This window comes from Channa argus, chromosome 1, assembly GCF_033026475.1.
Source record: "Channa argus isolate prfri chromosome 1, Channa argus male v1.0, whole genome shotgun sequence".
Classification (NCBI taxonomy): Eukaryota; Metazoa; Chordata; class Actinopteri; order Anabantiformes; family Channidae; genus Channa; species Channa argus.
In genome coordinates, this window is record NC_090197.1 from 50,995,620 (window position 1) to 51,010,199 (window position 14,580).

General features: G+C 43.7%; 1 protein-coding gene across 2 annotated transcripts; it reads right to left on the minus strand.

The window, feature by feature from the left end:
• Positions 1-3,803: 3,803 nt before the first annotated feature.
• cdc42ep3 (CDC42 effector protein (Rho GTPase binding) 3) lies at positions 3,804-10,725 on the minus strand. 2 transcript variants are annotated; one of them, XM_067474557.1, is made up of 2 exons: positions 10,450-10,725; positions 3,804-5,649 (listed from the first exon to the last, which is right to left on the minus strand). In XM_067474557.1, the coding sequence occupies exon 2, from the start codon at positions 5,431-5,433 to the stop codon at positions 4,360-4,362; it is 1,074 nt and encodes a 357-aa protein (XP_067330658.1). In that variant the 5' UTR covers positions 5,434-5,649; positions 10,450-10,725; the 3' UTR covers positions 3,804-4,359. The 2 variants fall into 2 exon arrangements, with proteins under 2 accessions (XP_067330658.1, XP_067330667.1); XM_067474566.1 differs by lacking the exon at positions 10,450-10,725 and adding an exon at positions 9,920-10,136.
• Between the last annotated feature and the right edge of the window lie 3,855 nt (positions 10,726-14,580).

A 14,580-nucleotide genomic window follows, 5' to 3' on the forward strand; every position in this document is an offset into this window, starting at 1 on the left:
CTGTGGCAAGACCTTAAATGCTTTTGGTTACAGATATCGTCAGTAATCAAATGGGTTTTCACTATGTTTAACACAGATCTTTTTAAATTGTTTTATTCTGCATTAAATTTGTTTTTTTTTAATATTAATTCTTAAGCTATTGCTGTATTTACTCTGCTGCCACACATGCATTCATTCTGTGACCCAACAAGTGAACTGATGTGTAATGCTTCATTATACCAAACGATACCAGTTTATAAAAATAGAGGAGGCAGCGGTGCAGACAATTGACCTCACACTTGATGGTTCACGGCCTGCCTACCCCCAACACGAGAAAACGGACCCACAATCTGTCAAGATCGTGGGCCACCAACGCTACACAGGCCAGTGCACTGAGTGACGGTACTAAGCTGTGACACGTCAAAAACAAAATACAACAAATATTCAACATTTTAAATGAAACTTTACAGCTGTAATGGGTCTTGTTGAATACAATTACCAAACAATAATGATGCTTGACAGAGACAAGTGAAGTATATGATTAAGAGTAACGGGTTTTTCACCCTTCATCGTCTGGCACCACCATTAATTGGGCCTGATTTATTTCCGGCAAAGCCTTTTGGCACCTCTTAGGTGACACTAACTTTGTCCTCCCTCTGCCCCTCACGTGCTAAAGATAAAAACCCGACTCGCCATGGTTACTGTCAGCCAAACAACAGTCAACAGTGCAGCGAACCTGAGGTATTCACCGCCTGCCAGACCAAACTGCATGTGAGCCTGCTTATATCTGCACTGCATCAAACCCCTGCTCAGGCTCTTGTTGTTCACCCGTGAGAATGAGCTCTCTCTCTCTCTCTCTCTCTCTCTACTCTACACTCCTCTGTTGTTGTCTTTTGAAAGGGAGCTGCTAAATCAGCAGATCTGCAGAACACTTGAGTCCAAGCCCCATGCTCAGCATCCCAAAGTAAATGTTCCCAAGAAAGTTCTACTACTAAGGCCCTGATTATCATAGTCATGGCATGCAATGCTGGAGCGTGTACAGAATGTATCAGCAGTGAATGATATCTCTCTAGCCAGCAAGCAAAAGAAATATTTACCAATAAGCTTTCTGAGAAAAGCTGTGCTCATACCTCTGATATTTCCTTCTGCCCGGTCTGCTGGCTGGAAGGAAACGTTATGTGTGTTTGGGCTCATTTAGTGCCGTGGGACATTTAGAGCAGGTAAGGACAAGAAAAGCTTTATCCTGCAGCTCACGTCTCTGCTGTGTCCAACTAGGCCCAGTGAGCCGGGAACATCTTATTAAACTTTCCTCTGTCATCCGCCTATGAGGGGCTCCTGCACCAACACCTCCATGTGAGAGACAGTGTGCACATTATGCTGCTCTGTTGTGGAGGTTGAGTGGAAAATTTTGCTGGGTCTGAACTATGCTTTCTTTGGCACCGTTTTGCCTGTGGGCCAAAGCGTATTCATCTGTGAAACTGACAGCTTCACCTTAGCCCAGGAAAAAGTGAAGCTGGAAGCCTCGGATCACGGCAGGTCTGGGAGAGAGCTCATGAAATGTTCTTGAAGGATTTGCCTTGTAATGTAATGTCAGGGCAAATGTTTTGAGAGACTGCGCTTGTTGTCTTGCTAATTTATTTTAAATGAAAGAATTTCCATCTAAAAAACATATCTTCCCCAAACCAGAATGTGTTGAGATGCTTAAAAAATTCCATTTTTTTCAAATACATTAAAGAATTTGTGACTTAGGCAGAGGCAGAGGGATATGAGTTGTGGATTAGATGCTCAGTTTTGGTCACTCAAAGGACTGTAAAGAGACAGAATAACTAAAAGAGACACAAAACAGCAACATGACTCACAAATGATGATGGGAAAAAATGTGACCAGATGAGCAGAAACTTTAGCAAAACTGTCACTAAGAGGCTCAAATTAACTACAGACAAATTTTTTTCTTTTGCAGTTTTTCCCATGAAAGCAACTGGTTGGCCAATTACAGGGCGGAAGTTAGTGGCAACACCCCTGTAACCTCGCTCGCTGGACTAACATCACTAGTTTGCCAGTGGTTCTCAGGTTTTCAGTAGCACCAGTTTGACATTTTTACACTGGTTTGACTCAAGTAAACTGAAAAACACAAAGCCAAGTTACACTGAGCTGCAGTCTTCCAGTAACACAAGCGGATTATTGTTCTCCTCTGAGTCTGTGGGTGTCACGGTGGGTTGTCTGAGTGTTGCCGCTGTTACAGCATCATTGTGGTGTTAACATGGAACATCAGCAGCAGTTGGAGTAAAGGTTTCCTCAGGTCAAACGTCCACCTCGGCCTGTTGGAAATGAGAAACAGTCCGCCATCTTTGGTATTTGCTTGTCTGCCCTCAGGCTCCCAGAGAAGAAACAAGATGAGACATTCTGCATCTGCTGGTAGCCAATACGCTGTGCAGGTTGTGCAACAGTGATCTGTTACCTAGTTTACTAGAACATGAGAGCACAAAGACAAATGACCGATCACACAAACAAAACTTCACTCTATGTTTCATGTAGAGCACTGTACTCAGAATAACTGAGCAGGGTGTAACATATGTCGAGTATTTGTGTTGGATTTCATAAAACGCTGGTATTTCCTGGTATTTTGTCTCAGGAAGCTTTGGCATGTCTACAGAAACACTTCTAATAGGCTACACAACACGCTACAATCCTGTGGCTGAACGTTCTTTTGGAAAACCAAAGGGAGTTTGCTTGGGGTCCACACCTGTCAAAACGAGGGCTGTCATCATGTGAGTAATGTGCCATTGCATGTATAAGCACAGTAATTACCATAGCAGCAGACGTTTTCATTACCCTTCCTTTGAGGTTGAGTCCTTCACCTCAGCACATGCAAACTCTTTTGCACTAATGCCGGGATTTTCCAACGGCTGCAGCTTCTGCACATGACATGAGCTTTCTTGCATGGAGAGATGTTCACGTCTGTCCTCTAACATCTGGTTTTGCGACGGGCTCCGTTGTCTCGGGCCGGTTGTTTGCGTACATTCTAAGGCCTTTGAGGGTTTCTGAGCACACGGCCACATTGGTCTCCTCAATGATAGAGGGGGAATTGGAACCACGTAGTGATTTGCATATAAAATGTGTCAGCTTCAATTGAAATTGTTTTGATACTGATGATGAAATTAGCTTAAAATGGGCAAGATTTTCTCTAAACAAATATTATAGGATTTTGTTATGAACCACCATTGATATCTATACTGAAGGGTCCGGAGGATCAGACTGTTGAGGCCAATCACTGCTGTCCTGCTCTTTCAGGCTGTTGCTTCAACAATGCTGGGTCAACATATATTTATTGTAACTAGCTCATTTATCGTTCGGCCTGCAAACCAAATTTGCCTCAGGGTTGTGAGCGTTTGTTTTGGAACCTCATCTCTGTATACATGGTAGCTGATGGATGGTGTGGCTACAGGACCAAAGCTTTCCTCCATACTTGAAACAGCTGATTTATGTCTGGTCCTGGACACTTATGCTCTGTGGCTGGAATGCCGAGAATTTTAAAGACCCCTCCTCTGCCCGTCCTGTCCACATGCAAACAAATGGAGCAGGCGCCTAGTTGGGCAGATGAAGGCCCACCGGTGCTCCCACTGCAGGGCAGGGAGGCAGAATGTAAGGAATGTCAAAGGCGAGAAAATAAATCTATTCTCTCCCTGTTTCTGTCCATCTGTAGCTCTTTCTGCAGCGCGATTGTCATTTTCAGCCTTTTGCTGAGAGTCATCTTGTTTGGTCATTCTGGAATCAACTCTACTTGTTTGTGTATGCACACGTTCCTGACAAGACATTAGCCATAATAGGACAAAAGAAAAATTTATTTGTGTTACAACTTTAAAACACAAATATGCATAGTGTTCTGTTGTCTGAAATAGTCAAGTGGCAAATGAATTTATGTGACAAACAAAATAGTGCTTTGTTAAACACACTCAAAGTCACAAAATGGTACATGTTTATAGAGAGTCAAGACTGTGTAAAAAAAAAAAAATAGCAAATGACCTCAAAATTGCCTTGTTCACACTGTGGTAGTCAACATAACGCAAATGTATCACGTAGCATTTTTACAGTAATTTAAAATCAAAGGCACGATGGCTGTGTTTTAGCAGTAAATCAATAGCACATGCATCTTTAACATGCTGCTGACATGGCAAACAACAAAACAAGAATCATCACTCCACAGAAGCTAGAATAATTGTATGTTTTGACAATAAAAACATAAGCATCTCTGTCTATTGTAGCTCATTTTCACCTCAATGATATATCCAGACACCATTTTGATTGCTTTGAGTCTTGCCATCCTCACGGCCATACTGTACTTTAATTATTCCCTTTCTCCTCCTGGGGCCTCAGTGCAGCTCAAGGCCTGCTCTTCGCTGCGGGTCTATCCATTATGTTGAGCACATCGTCCAGGATGGATGGGCCCAGATCAAGTTCAAGCGAGAGCAATGACCCCGTGACGTGGGCGAGAGAATCCTGCGACGTGCTCTTCTCTTTGGAAAACTCAAATTCCACATCGCAGATGCGGCCCTCCTCCATTCCACTGTCCCTGTCCACCCACTCTCCGTTGCACTTGGAGAGCTCATGCTTGAAGCTCAGTGGAATGTCATTGTTAAAATGTTCATATCCACTGCAGTTGCCATTGCCAGTGAGACTCCCTCTACCTTTGCAGATCTTGCTCTGGTAGTTCCCACTGAAGCTGTCGCCGCACACGCTGCTCGTGTTGCTATTCAGGCTCACATTAGGTTTATAGATGCTGTTGCTGTGGTCACTGATATAAAAAGATGAGGGGTTGTCAAATCTGCTTCCACTCTTATTTATTTTGTTAGCTTTGGCAACCGCTTTCGATGTGGACTTATTGTTGTTCTCCAGCAGATCCAAGAGGACATCAGGCTTTGACTGGATCTCTGTGGAGGGACATGTCGGATCGCTCCTGAAGATGTCCATTGAGCACAACAGAGCATCCATCTGCAACATCTCTACCTCCTCACTGGGGTCTGGTTTCACAGTAGTTGAAGGCCCCATTATGTCCTCCAGTGGCTCAGGGGGCATGGAGAACACAGTGGAGCTGATCAGGGGAAGAGTGAGGGCCTGGCAGCCGCCAATGGTTGGGAGGGAGATGGCGTTCTTAAGCACTGGAGAGGGCGTCTCGGCAAAGGACGCATCCCCTGTACTGTTTGCTCGCAAGAACTCACTTTGAATGCCGTACTGAGGGTGGACGTCTCCTTTTCCCGGTAGGAGTTCATACTTGCCCTGGAGGAAAGACATGTCTCCAAAGGCATCTCTCTCCCCACCCCTGCCAATATGAATAGTGTGGCGAAAGTCACCGAGCGGTGGACTGATCATGTCAGGGGACAAAATATCTCTGAGGCGACACTTTTTCCCCTTCTTACTGTTGATAGGTTTCAGATATATGGGCGCCTTCGCTGGCATGGCTGTAACTGCGGAAGAGAGCTGAGATATGCAGGATAGAAAAGCGGAAAATGGATGTTACAGTTGCCCAGGCGACAGACTTCAGTTACATTCTCAGTAACCCGCCGGCCAAACGGGATCCAAAAATAAGTTCAGCAATTGCAGCATTGATCAGGAAATGGGATGCCAGGCAGGACTGATTACTGCAGCGTGGAAAAGTCAATTGGGTTTTCTCTCCTGAAATCAGATACAAAATAGGAAATATGTCAGCATTCATTTCTAAAACATGAACTCAGCATTGACAAGTCTCCTGAAGGGGGTAAGTGCTGATACTGACACAAACCTCCTGTCCTGCCTTTATGAAAAAGAAAAGTGATCCAGAAATAAACTCTGGACATTTCAAGGAAACCAACAACAAAAAACATCCTCATTCTTTTCTTGCATCTGGAGCAGAGGAGGATGCAGCATGGGTCTAAGGCTTTTTGCTGCTCTATTCAGATTTCTACACACATGAGCTTCCTTTGGCCTCCAGATCTCTGGATGTGCTAATGTGGAACAGCTGGATTGCAGATTTGGAAAGGAGATGCAAAAAAAAAAAAGGGGGGGGGGGGCCTTTAGAAGGATCAGCTGTTTTAGCAACAAGCTACTGCTCAGACATGCAGAGAGACGGAGCAAGCAGGATGAGAAACAGGAGAAACAAGGGTGTTTGGGGGTTTTTGGGGGATGCGTGAGAGAGAGGGATTACAAAGAAAAGTGGGTCGTAAGAAAAGATGTGATGCTAACTTTGCATTGATTTGGCTCGGACAGTGGGTCAGTTCTAAGTTTACGTTTTTTGTCTCAGTTGCTTAGATGTGTTTAATGAAACTGGGATCCGCTTAATGTTCACGGTCACCAAGTCTCTTCTCGCAAATGTGTCAACACTTTTCTACTGGGTTTTTCTACACAGTCTTTACATCTTCCTCAAAACAGTTAACACATGTCATTTGCACATCCAACACCTGACGGAAATCAAAATGATGAATCGCTAATGTGTTTGTGTGCAACCCTCTATGCAGAATCTTCAATTAGCGACCATTTCGAAAAGATGCTCTTTTGTGCTGCGATTCGCGGGTTTTGATCGAAGCCAAGGGAAAAAATTCAGACGAGGAAATAGAGTGACATTTCGAATTTTGGATGTTTCCATGAATAAGTGTCCTATGGATGTCTTTTTCTTCTTATTTGATTTACTTATTATTTTGTGGATGATGGAAGTAGCCGGAAATATTCTTCAATTTGATTTTGTCAGGACGAAATATGATAAGAAGATTAGTGTAACATGTAAATTGTGTGCAGGTTCTTTTCAGTGGGAAAAACATGAACCTCTTGAAAAACTTCTGTGGTCTGTGATTAAAACTACATTTCAATCATTGACAGCAGCTACAACAAGCAACAACTATTGTAGCTTGTGGCTGCAACTGTGATGAATGGCGTGTTGCCCATTTCCACTACTGACTCTCCATCTTTTCCGACCCCAACATTTCAGAAAAGTAATGTAACGAGTTACACAGTGAGTTACTTTTGACAGGGAGTAAGAAGTAAAACAATTATATACATTTCAAACAGAGTAATGAGTCATACTTATTAGTTTGACTAAAAGTTATGTTGTTTGAGGATAAATGAAACAACTTCTGAAACAAAATGAGACATTTTTTTCAGCAATCGTCAGTTTCGGCCTGTGTGTTAACTGTTAGGAAAAGACAAAATACCAGCTGGACACGATGGGTAAAAGATTATTGGGGGAGAGTTATCAAAAGTTCCATGTTTCCCTCTGAGCTCTTTTCAGTTTAAGTCCACTTTGGCAGCAAGTGTTTATACAGTAGATTGTAAAAAGAAGAGAGAATCAGTTTGACCGTTTACGATGACATAGCAGCCAAGGGGAAGGCGGAAAAACACTGTGCATGTGTGTGTGTGTGTGTGTGCGCACGTGTGACTGGAGGGGTGAGCACCAGTGAGTGGAGAGCTTGCCCATTTATAGACATATTTACTTATGAGAGTTCTGTCAGCAATGAATGTCTGACACAAAAGTTCCTGTGCGGTCAAGTCCACGGCAAAAAAAAAAAAAAAAAAAAGGTTTCGCAGAGAAAACATCCACATTCCTGCTCCAACCGACCCCACAGAGACGCACTCCATCAGCCTTATCAGAAACACTTTAAGTAAGCTATGTTTATTCAGCAGGCACATTAGTGTGGAGCCGGAGAGACCGACACTTGCTGCGTGTTAGAAACCGAAAAGCAGGATGGAAACCGTGGCACCGTCGTTCTTATGTTTTCGACTTGTCATAGCAGCTGACGCTTCGTGGCGAAATGGAGCACAAGGTGACATCTTGTCACTTTAGGTGCTGGAACTACAACACGAATAAACCTGTCAGCCAGCAAGCATGATGTGGATATATATATATACATGGAGTGATGCAGAACATGTGTGAGTGTGTTGGATGGCAACACCAGACTCCTTGTGTGTTTGAGTGCTGGTGTGAGTGTGAGGTGCCTGACTGCAGCTCGCTGAGAGATAGCAGGTTTGAATGCAGGCCATGTGTGCGCAGGAGAGTGTTTGTTTGCTAATAGAGAGGAAGAGAAAGGGAAGGGGAGGGGTGTGTGTGTATAGTGGAGGGCTGCAGTATTTGAGGTGAAGCTAATCCCTCACTTGTTTAGTTTTCTCTCTTTTCTTTCCATTTCTGTTCCTTCTACTTGTTTTTTTCACTCTCTCTCTCTCTTGTTAGTGTCTCTCTCTCTCTCACTGCTGCTCTTCAATTCTTTCTGACCTTGACAGCTGATGCTCGCTGCAGTGGGATATCGAGCTTGGATAGGAAGGGAAACAAATGCACCACCAAGCCAAAAGCTGCTTCCCATGGGCTCAGAGTGCACAAATCTTTGAGTGTTAACTTTTGTGTTGTACTCTTCCCAACAATCAGAAGGTCACCACTGCACTGCTGCCTAAAACCCTTGCTATCAAACCTACCTATTGATTATTGGTCTGCACTGATGAAATTATAACCACTGCCTGGCCGGTGTGGGCCCTCTGTTCTCAAGTGGCATCAGACAAAAACATTATAATAGATGAAAATCTTGGCTGGAGTCAATACTATGGACTGAAGTTTGGAGGAATTGTCTAGCAGCAGAGCAGCTCTTTCTGCTCTCACAGGAGGACATCTGCTATTCATCCACGCCAAGGTCAACACTTGTGGCCCATTAGGAGTCACCTGGTAGGGTGAAAGCCTCAAGGTCTGACCTTCACGTCAGGCATCCTGCTGGTGGCCCAGTTTGGCTTATATGGCAAACATGATTGGAATTTGCGGGGCCATCAGCCGAGCACGAGGAAAACAATATGCCTGCCATTTTAATGAGACACTGGTATAGACTCCGTAGTGATAGAGAAATGATAGTGAAGCTCCTCTTGGCCGCAGAGGCAATTAATTAATTACAATAGCTCAAGCTACCCCAGAATGGACCCTCGGACCCCAGTGAAGCAATTTGGGTCTCTGCTAGCTGTAAATAGCTGAGCTGGTGTATTCTGGTGTATCTCAACGCTAAGGCCAGATTTTTCACCCTCCTCCTGGAACTCATCCAAAACGAAGCAGCCCGGCACGTGTTGACCAGTTCGAGCTCAGCGGCGCCACCGCTGCAGAATGCAGTCGCAGAAGGTTTCATTTACACCTCAGGGGCAGTGAGAATCGGATGGCATCCTCCTTTCCAAACTGCTTGCCCGAGCAGCCAACCAGTTATAATGGGAGCTGCTGAATAAAGCCACTGTGCCATTGGGTCAACAACAGCTATCTGTCTGGGCATGAAGTAATCTGGAGCCTCTCCAGCCTGTTTAAAAATGGAGCTTTGCCTCATCAGGGTTGGCCACGAGAGGGTGGGGGCAGAAGAAAATGCAAGGTGATGAAAGTGTGAGTGCCAGAGAAGATAAATGTGGGGTTTGGTATCCAGTAATCAAACTAATGGCTCGTGATTTGTCTGCGTATTTCTGGACACTAAAAGTCACGTGTGATACAAGCAGGTCACTATATTCTTAGAGGCAGTGTCATCCAAGTCTACTGTAAACAAATGCTACAGATCCTTCATGGTTCCCTGTTTGCAGGAGCAGCTGTCCAAATTAGGACCTGTATACAACTTCTCTTTTCTTAGAAGTAGAACTCGCGTATCCCCTGAATATTCTTCACCTGATGGGACCACGGTGCTGCCATTTCACATGAGGTGCTGCTAGTCTGCATTTCTGTAGTCGTTGTGGTCAGCGTAACATCATCAGTGGGTAGAATTCCTCCCACTGTCTCTACAAAGCAAATCCCTGGAAGTTTTGAAGTTTCCAGATATTCCTTTTACATCTAACCGTGGGCTTTGAATAGCAGAAAGACCCTCTCTTTGGGGTTGTTAAAAAAAGATGGAGGGTCACGGTAGCCACACAGAATAGAACCAGTTGTTTGTTGCATAAAAAAAAAAAAAAAAACAACTCAATTATAGGCACAGACCTTACTTTCGAGGGGCCTGGTGGTGTTGGCGGGATCAGGCGAATAGCAGGGTGGAGTATTTATTCTGTCTTTTTCTTTCCCGCTCTCCTTCTGCCACCCACAAGCATGACCAGCACTTGCCAGAGTTATCCTTGGCAGAGATCGGCAGAAAACCAAATCAAAGCACATAAAGCACGAAGGGAATGTCAACGCGAGCCCTTTCCTCACAGTTTAGAAGAAAAAAACCCTCCCAATCCGCTCCACTCACGAGATAAAGGCAATGCCAGCTCCGCATTTCAGAGTACATGCCTCAAGTGTGTAGCCAGGCTAAAAATGTCTGTGTTAGAAAGAAGAATATCACGTTGCTCTTTCCATGTATGAGAGGACACTTTTCACAGTTACTAATCAATCTCCCACTCTGCTCCACAGGTTCAAGAACAAGCCCAGACACTTGCATGACAGCAGGTAAACTGTGGCAACATGATCCCATTTACTGACTCCGATTACTGTCAACAGGCTGCGAAATAAACCATGTTCTCACCCTCACTCACCTTCTATGTTGCCGTGGGGAAATGTTGATCCTTCCCAGGTATTGCTGGTGTTGTCCTCAGTGCTGCAGCTGCAGGTTATTCTGTGTATCTGTACATGTGTGTGCTGCTCCTGTGGCTTGTTGACGCTGCCCTGCCTCCGGTCTCTGCCTCGGGGCTGCACTGCTGTCGACTGGGATGTCTGCCGGACAGCTGTTTTGGAATTGCTCTCCGGCTCCTATTCCCCTCTGCAGCAAGTCAAGTCTCCTCCTACACCTCCCTTCACCCCCCCTTTCTTCTTCCTCTGTCTCTGTCTTTCTGAGCCCCCCCCCCCCTCCTTTTTTTTTTTTTCTCTTGCTTGCTTCTCTCTCTCTAGCAGCACCTGTGCATGTCTGTCCTCTTTTCCTACCCGGAGCTCGGATTTTCTTTCGCAGCTCTGCAGTGCTTGGGGATTCTCTTTGCTTCCTTTGCCTTTGTGGAGCCGCAGTGATGAGTGATCTCAAGCTTTAGTCTTCAAAAAAAAATTGGAATAAAAAAAAAAAAGGAAGAAGAAGCACGGTGCAGAGCAAAGCAGCTGCCTCATGGGACGTCTGGCTGTCTGTCCTCTCTGAAACAGTCCCTCATGATATGTACAGTGAATGCGTGTGCTCCTTCCCTCGGTCTTTGGTGCTGCCCACATCTGATAAGAGCTATTCTGTAAATGCAGCCGGCAGCTGACACTCCATGTCTCAGTTTTGAGCCTCCCCTCTCTATTCTTATCCGTCTATGACAAATGCACGCACACCCCCACCTATTATTTTCTCCAGACATAGCATTTCATATTCATGTCTGAGGTGTAATTGTGTGAATGGATTAATAAGTACAAATACTGCAGCAGCACTGCAGCACATGTCGGGGACAGTTACATGTCGGCTAATGCACAGCACATGGGTCACTGCAGACAAAATTAACTTCCTCAGTAGGAATCTGTGTTCCTCTATACTGGGTTTTAATGCACTAACAGAGACAGGGGACAGGTTCTAAAGGTTCTAACCTGATGTCCTTGATTCAAGGACAAGGCAAACATTGCCCCTTGCATCACATTTTTTCCAGGGTCTATTATTCAGTTTTAAAAAAAAACAATCTTATCACCTTGGTAACCGGTGCAGCTCAGAGGTGAAGTTTGTTGTGCACTTGCAGAGGAGAAGTGTGTTTCTGCCTTTACAGTGCATTACGAGGGAAAGACAAGATGAATGTAATGGCAGAACTTTCACAATATTCCAGGCTTGTCCAGCATTTGAAGCAATCCATCCTTCACAAGTTCAAAGTCCTTCTTTCTGGACAATTTGGCCTGATGAGCTCATTCTCCTTAATCCACTTTCTCCCTATATTTCACGATTGATGCACCACTGTAATCACTACCCATATATAACGCTCTGCAAAGACATACACTGAAATGAATGTGGACTTGTGTCTGTTTGTGAACAACTTACAGTCAGTGAGACACCCTCTATTTAAGTTACAGTACACAGGCGTTATTTAGCACCAGTTAAACAGCAGTTGTGAATGAAGCCCTTTGGTTTGTTATATTACCCGGGGATGATGTCATCGTGGCCTCCATGTGGCCAGCACATGATCTGTGGAGCAGAACACACAACACTATCTTCTTATTCAGGAAGACCATTAAACCGTGGAAAATCCAGGGCTACTGCTCTAAAAGGAAACAGTAAATAATTTCCCCCAATGATAAATTGCTCAATAGTGGAGAGATGGGAAGTTTTTTTTTTAAGTGATGACTTCTGTAGAAAATTGCGAACCACTTTCCAATAAGCCATAATAAGTACAAAGGCTTTATATTTTGTAGCTAATAACTTTATAAATGACCAATAAATCATTTTATTTCCTCATCTAAGCGGACAGTGTACATTAATCAACGGATCTGTAAATGTGCCAGTGTAAGACAACGGCTTGCAAGACATCTGTGGAGGATGTGAAGTTATGTTACGCAGGCTCTATCTTCTGATCTACATGTATGTGGTCTGTTTACCTGCATTTCTTTTGTTTGGCTAAAACGTTGCTTAAGTTGTTCAAATATGATGGAGATAGGAAGAGATGAAGAGGAAGAAAAGTAACTGGAAGACCTAAATCGCAATAGGAAGCAGAAATATATGGAACAATTCATACTGATAAATGCACAAGCACTTTTCCGGTGACTTGTTGTGTGATCCTGCAAACCCGAAGACTTAACATCCTCATCCAAGAAGCTCAAACTTTGATTGACGTAAGCATCTATTGGCATCTTGGGTGACACAGCAGGTTACAGGTTTTACATGTGCCTCCTTCACTATTGTGTACATGGCGTGTTTAGCCCTGTGCTGATTTCTGCAAGCAAGCGGAGATTCACTAAAAGCTCAATTTTGCTGAGGTTCAGTTGGAGTTGTACTGGACTTTTTTAAAGCTTCATGTGTTGAATACAAACAGAGAAAAAGTACATATACAGCACCGCACTGCAAGAAAGTGTGATCAGATTGAGAGCAAACTAAAAGCTGTTTCTAAGAGAAATATCAGCTACAGTTCAAAACAACTGTTTCTGGCTTGGTAGCCTGATCAAATGACGCAGGCTTCCTAATGGCTAATTACTGTTATATGCTTTATGATTTATGAAGTCATGAATAACCACTGATTTAACCTTCCTAGTTCTGCTTCATTAAAAAATACGAACAAGCAACACACCTCCAACCGTCCTCATTGGCCCTGACAGGCTTTTAGTGTCCTTGGTGATGGTTTTCCCCCATGAACAGCAACACTGTTGGGTTTATTCTGTGAAACACACAGTGTTTGCCAGGAACATGTTTGTCATCTTATTTTTTTGTTTTTCCATCACAAGTTGTCTTTCAGGTTTGTTTATGGAGGAAATTAGACCTATTTTAAATTCCAGTTCAACACTAATTTGTCTTGGTCTGCTTTGGCCCGTGTCTTCGTCCCTGTACACAGGGGGAGCTTTCAAAGTGAGGTTTTTCTGAACTGTTCCACTGAGGTCAGTTTTCCCCAACAGACACGCACTGCAGTGATCTCAGGTCAGGTTAACAAGCCCGTCCTTTTCTACTGAAGGGAATTACCTTAGAAAAACACTAGAACCAAAACATTAGAGCCACGTCTTCTTATAATGGGCTCCAGTACGACCCCACTACCCACTTTCACCTCAGTAATAAACATATATATGACCTTTCTGACAGTTTCTGTAAAAGTAGAATTGATGACAGAGCCGATGTGGTGGACTGAATTAAATCGCACAGGTCGGCTTAACGTTGTGGCTGATCGCTGTATATTTTCTGCTCGTGTGTTCTGTTGTAACTCATGTGTCTTCAACAAGCGCGGTCGGAGACTTTCTCCCGTCTCGCAGATTCAGTTTTAATCTCATGTTGATACCTCAGCCAGTTGACACATATTCCAACTCCACCCGTCAGCCTCCCTCGGCTATGACACACGTTCACACCCATTTAGGAGTAAGCTACATCATTATCACTTAGTGTCTGAGGCGGGCTGTGTAACGGAGGTGAAGAAAAATGGACTGCTGCTTTTTCAGTGCAGTTATAGAAGTGTCTGGTCTTTATGATATGTAATTTATCTATCATGTGACCAAAAAACTGTGGAAGGATGAAAAGAGGATGTGGATAGATATGGATAAAACTATCCACCATTTGAATTCCTGCTATGAATAAATCTGAATAGGGCATCAAAAAGGTTGTTTCTATAATAAAACTACAACCCCAATTCCAAAAAAAATATTAGCTCATTTTGTATTTGATGGCAGCAACACATCTCAAAAGAGTTAAAAGAGCGGCAACAAAAAGGCTGGAAAAGTAATGGAGGAGCATTTGACAACTAATTAGGTTAATAAAAGGGGAATTTCAGAGACAGAGCCTCTCAAATGTAAAGATGGGCGGAGATTTGCCAAAAACTTGTGGAACACTTTTAGAAAAATGTTCCTCAATGTAAAATTTCGAAGACTTTGAAAATCCCACCATCTGCAGTGTATAATATTATCAAAAGATTCAAAGAATCACGAGGAATCTATGTGCACAAGGGACAAGGCCAAAGGTAAAAAGGTCAAACCTTCCCATCTTTTTTTGGAATTGGAATCATAAAGTGTATCGAAGTCATGTTCCGTATAAA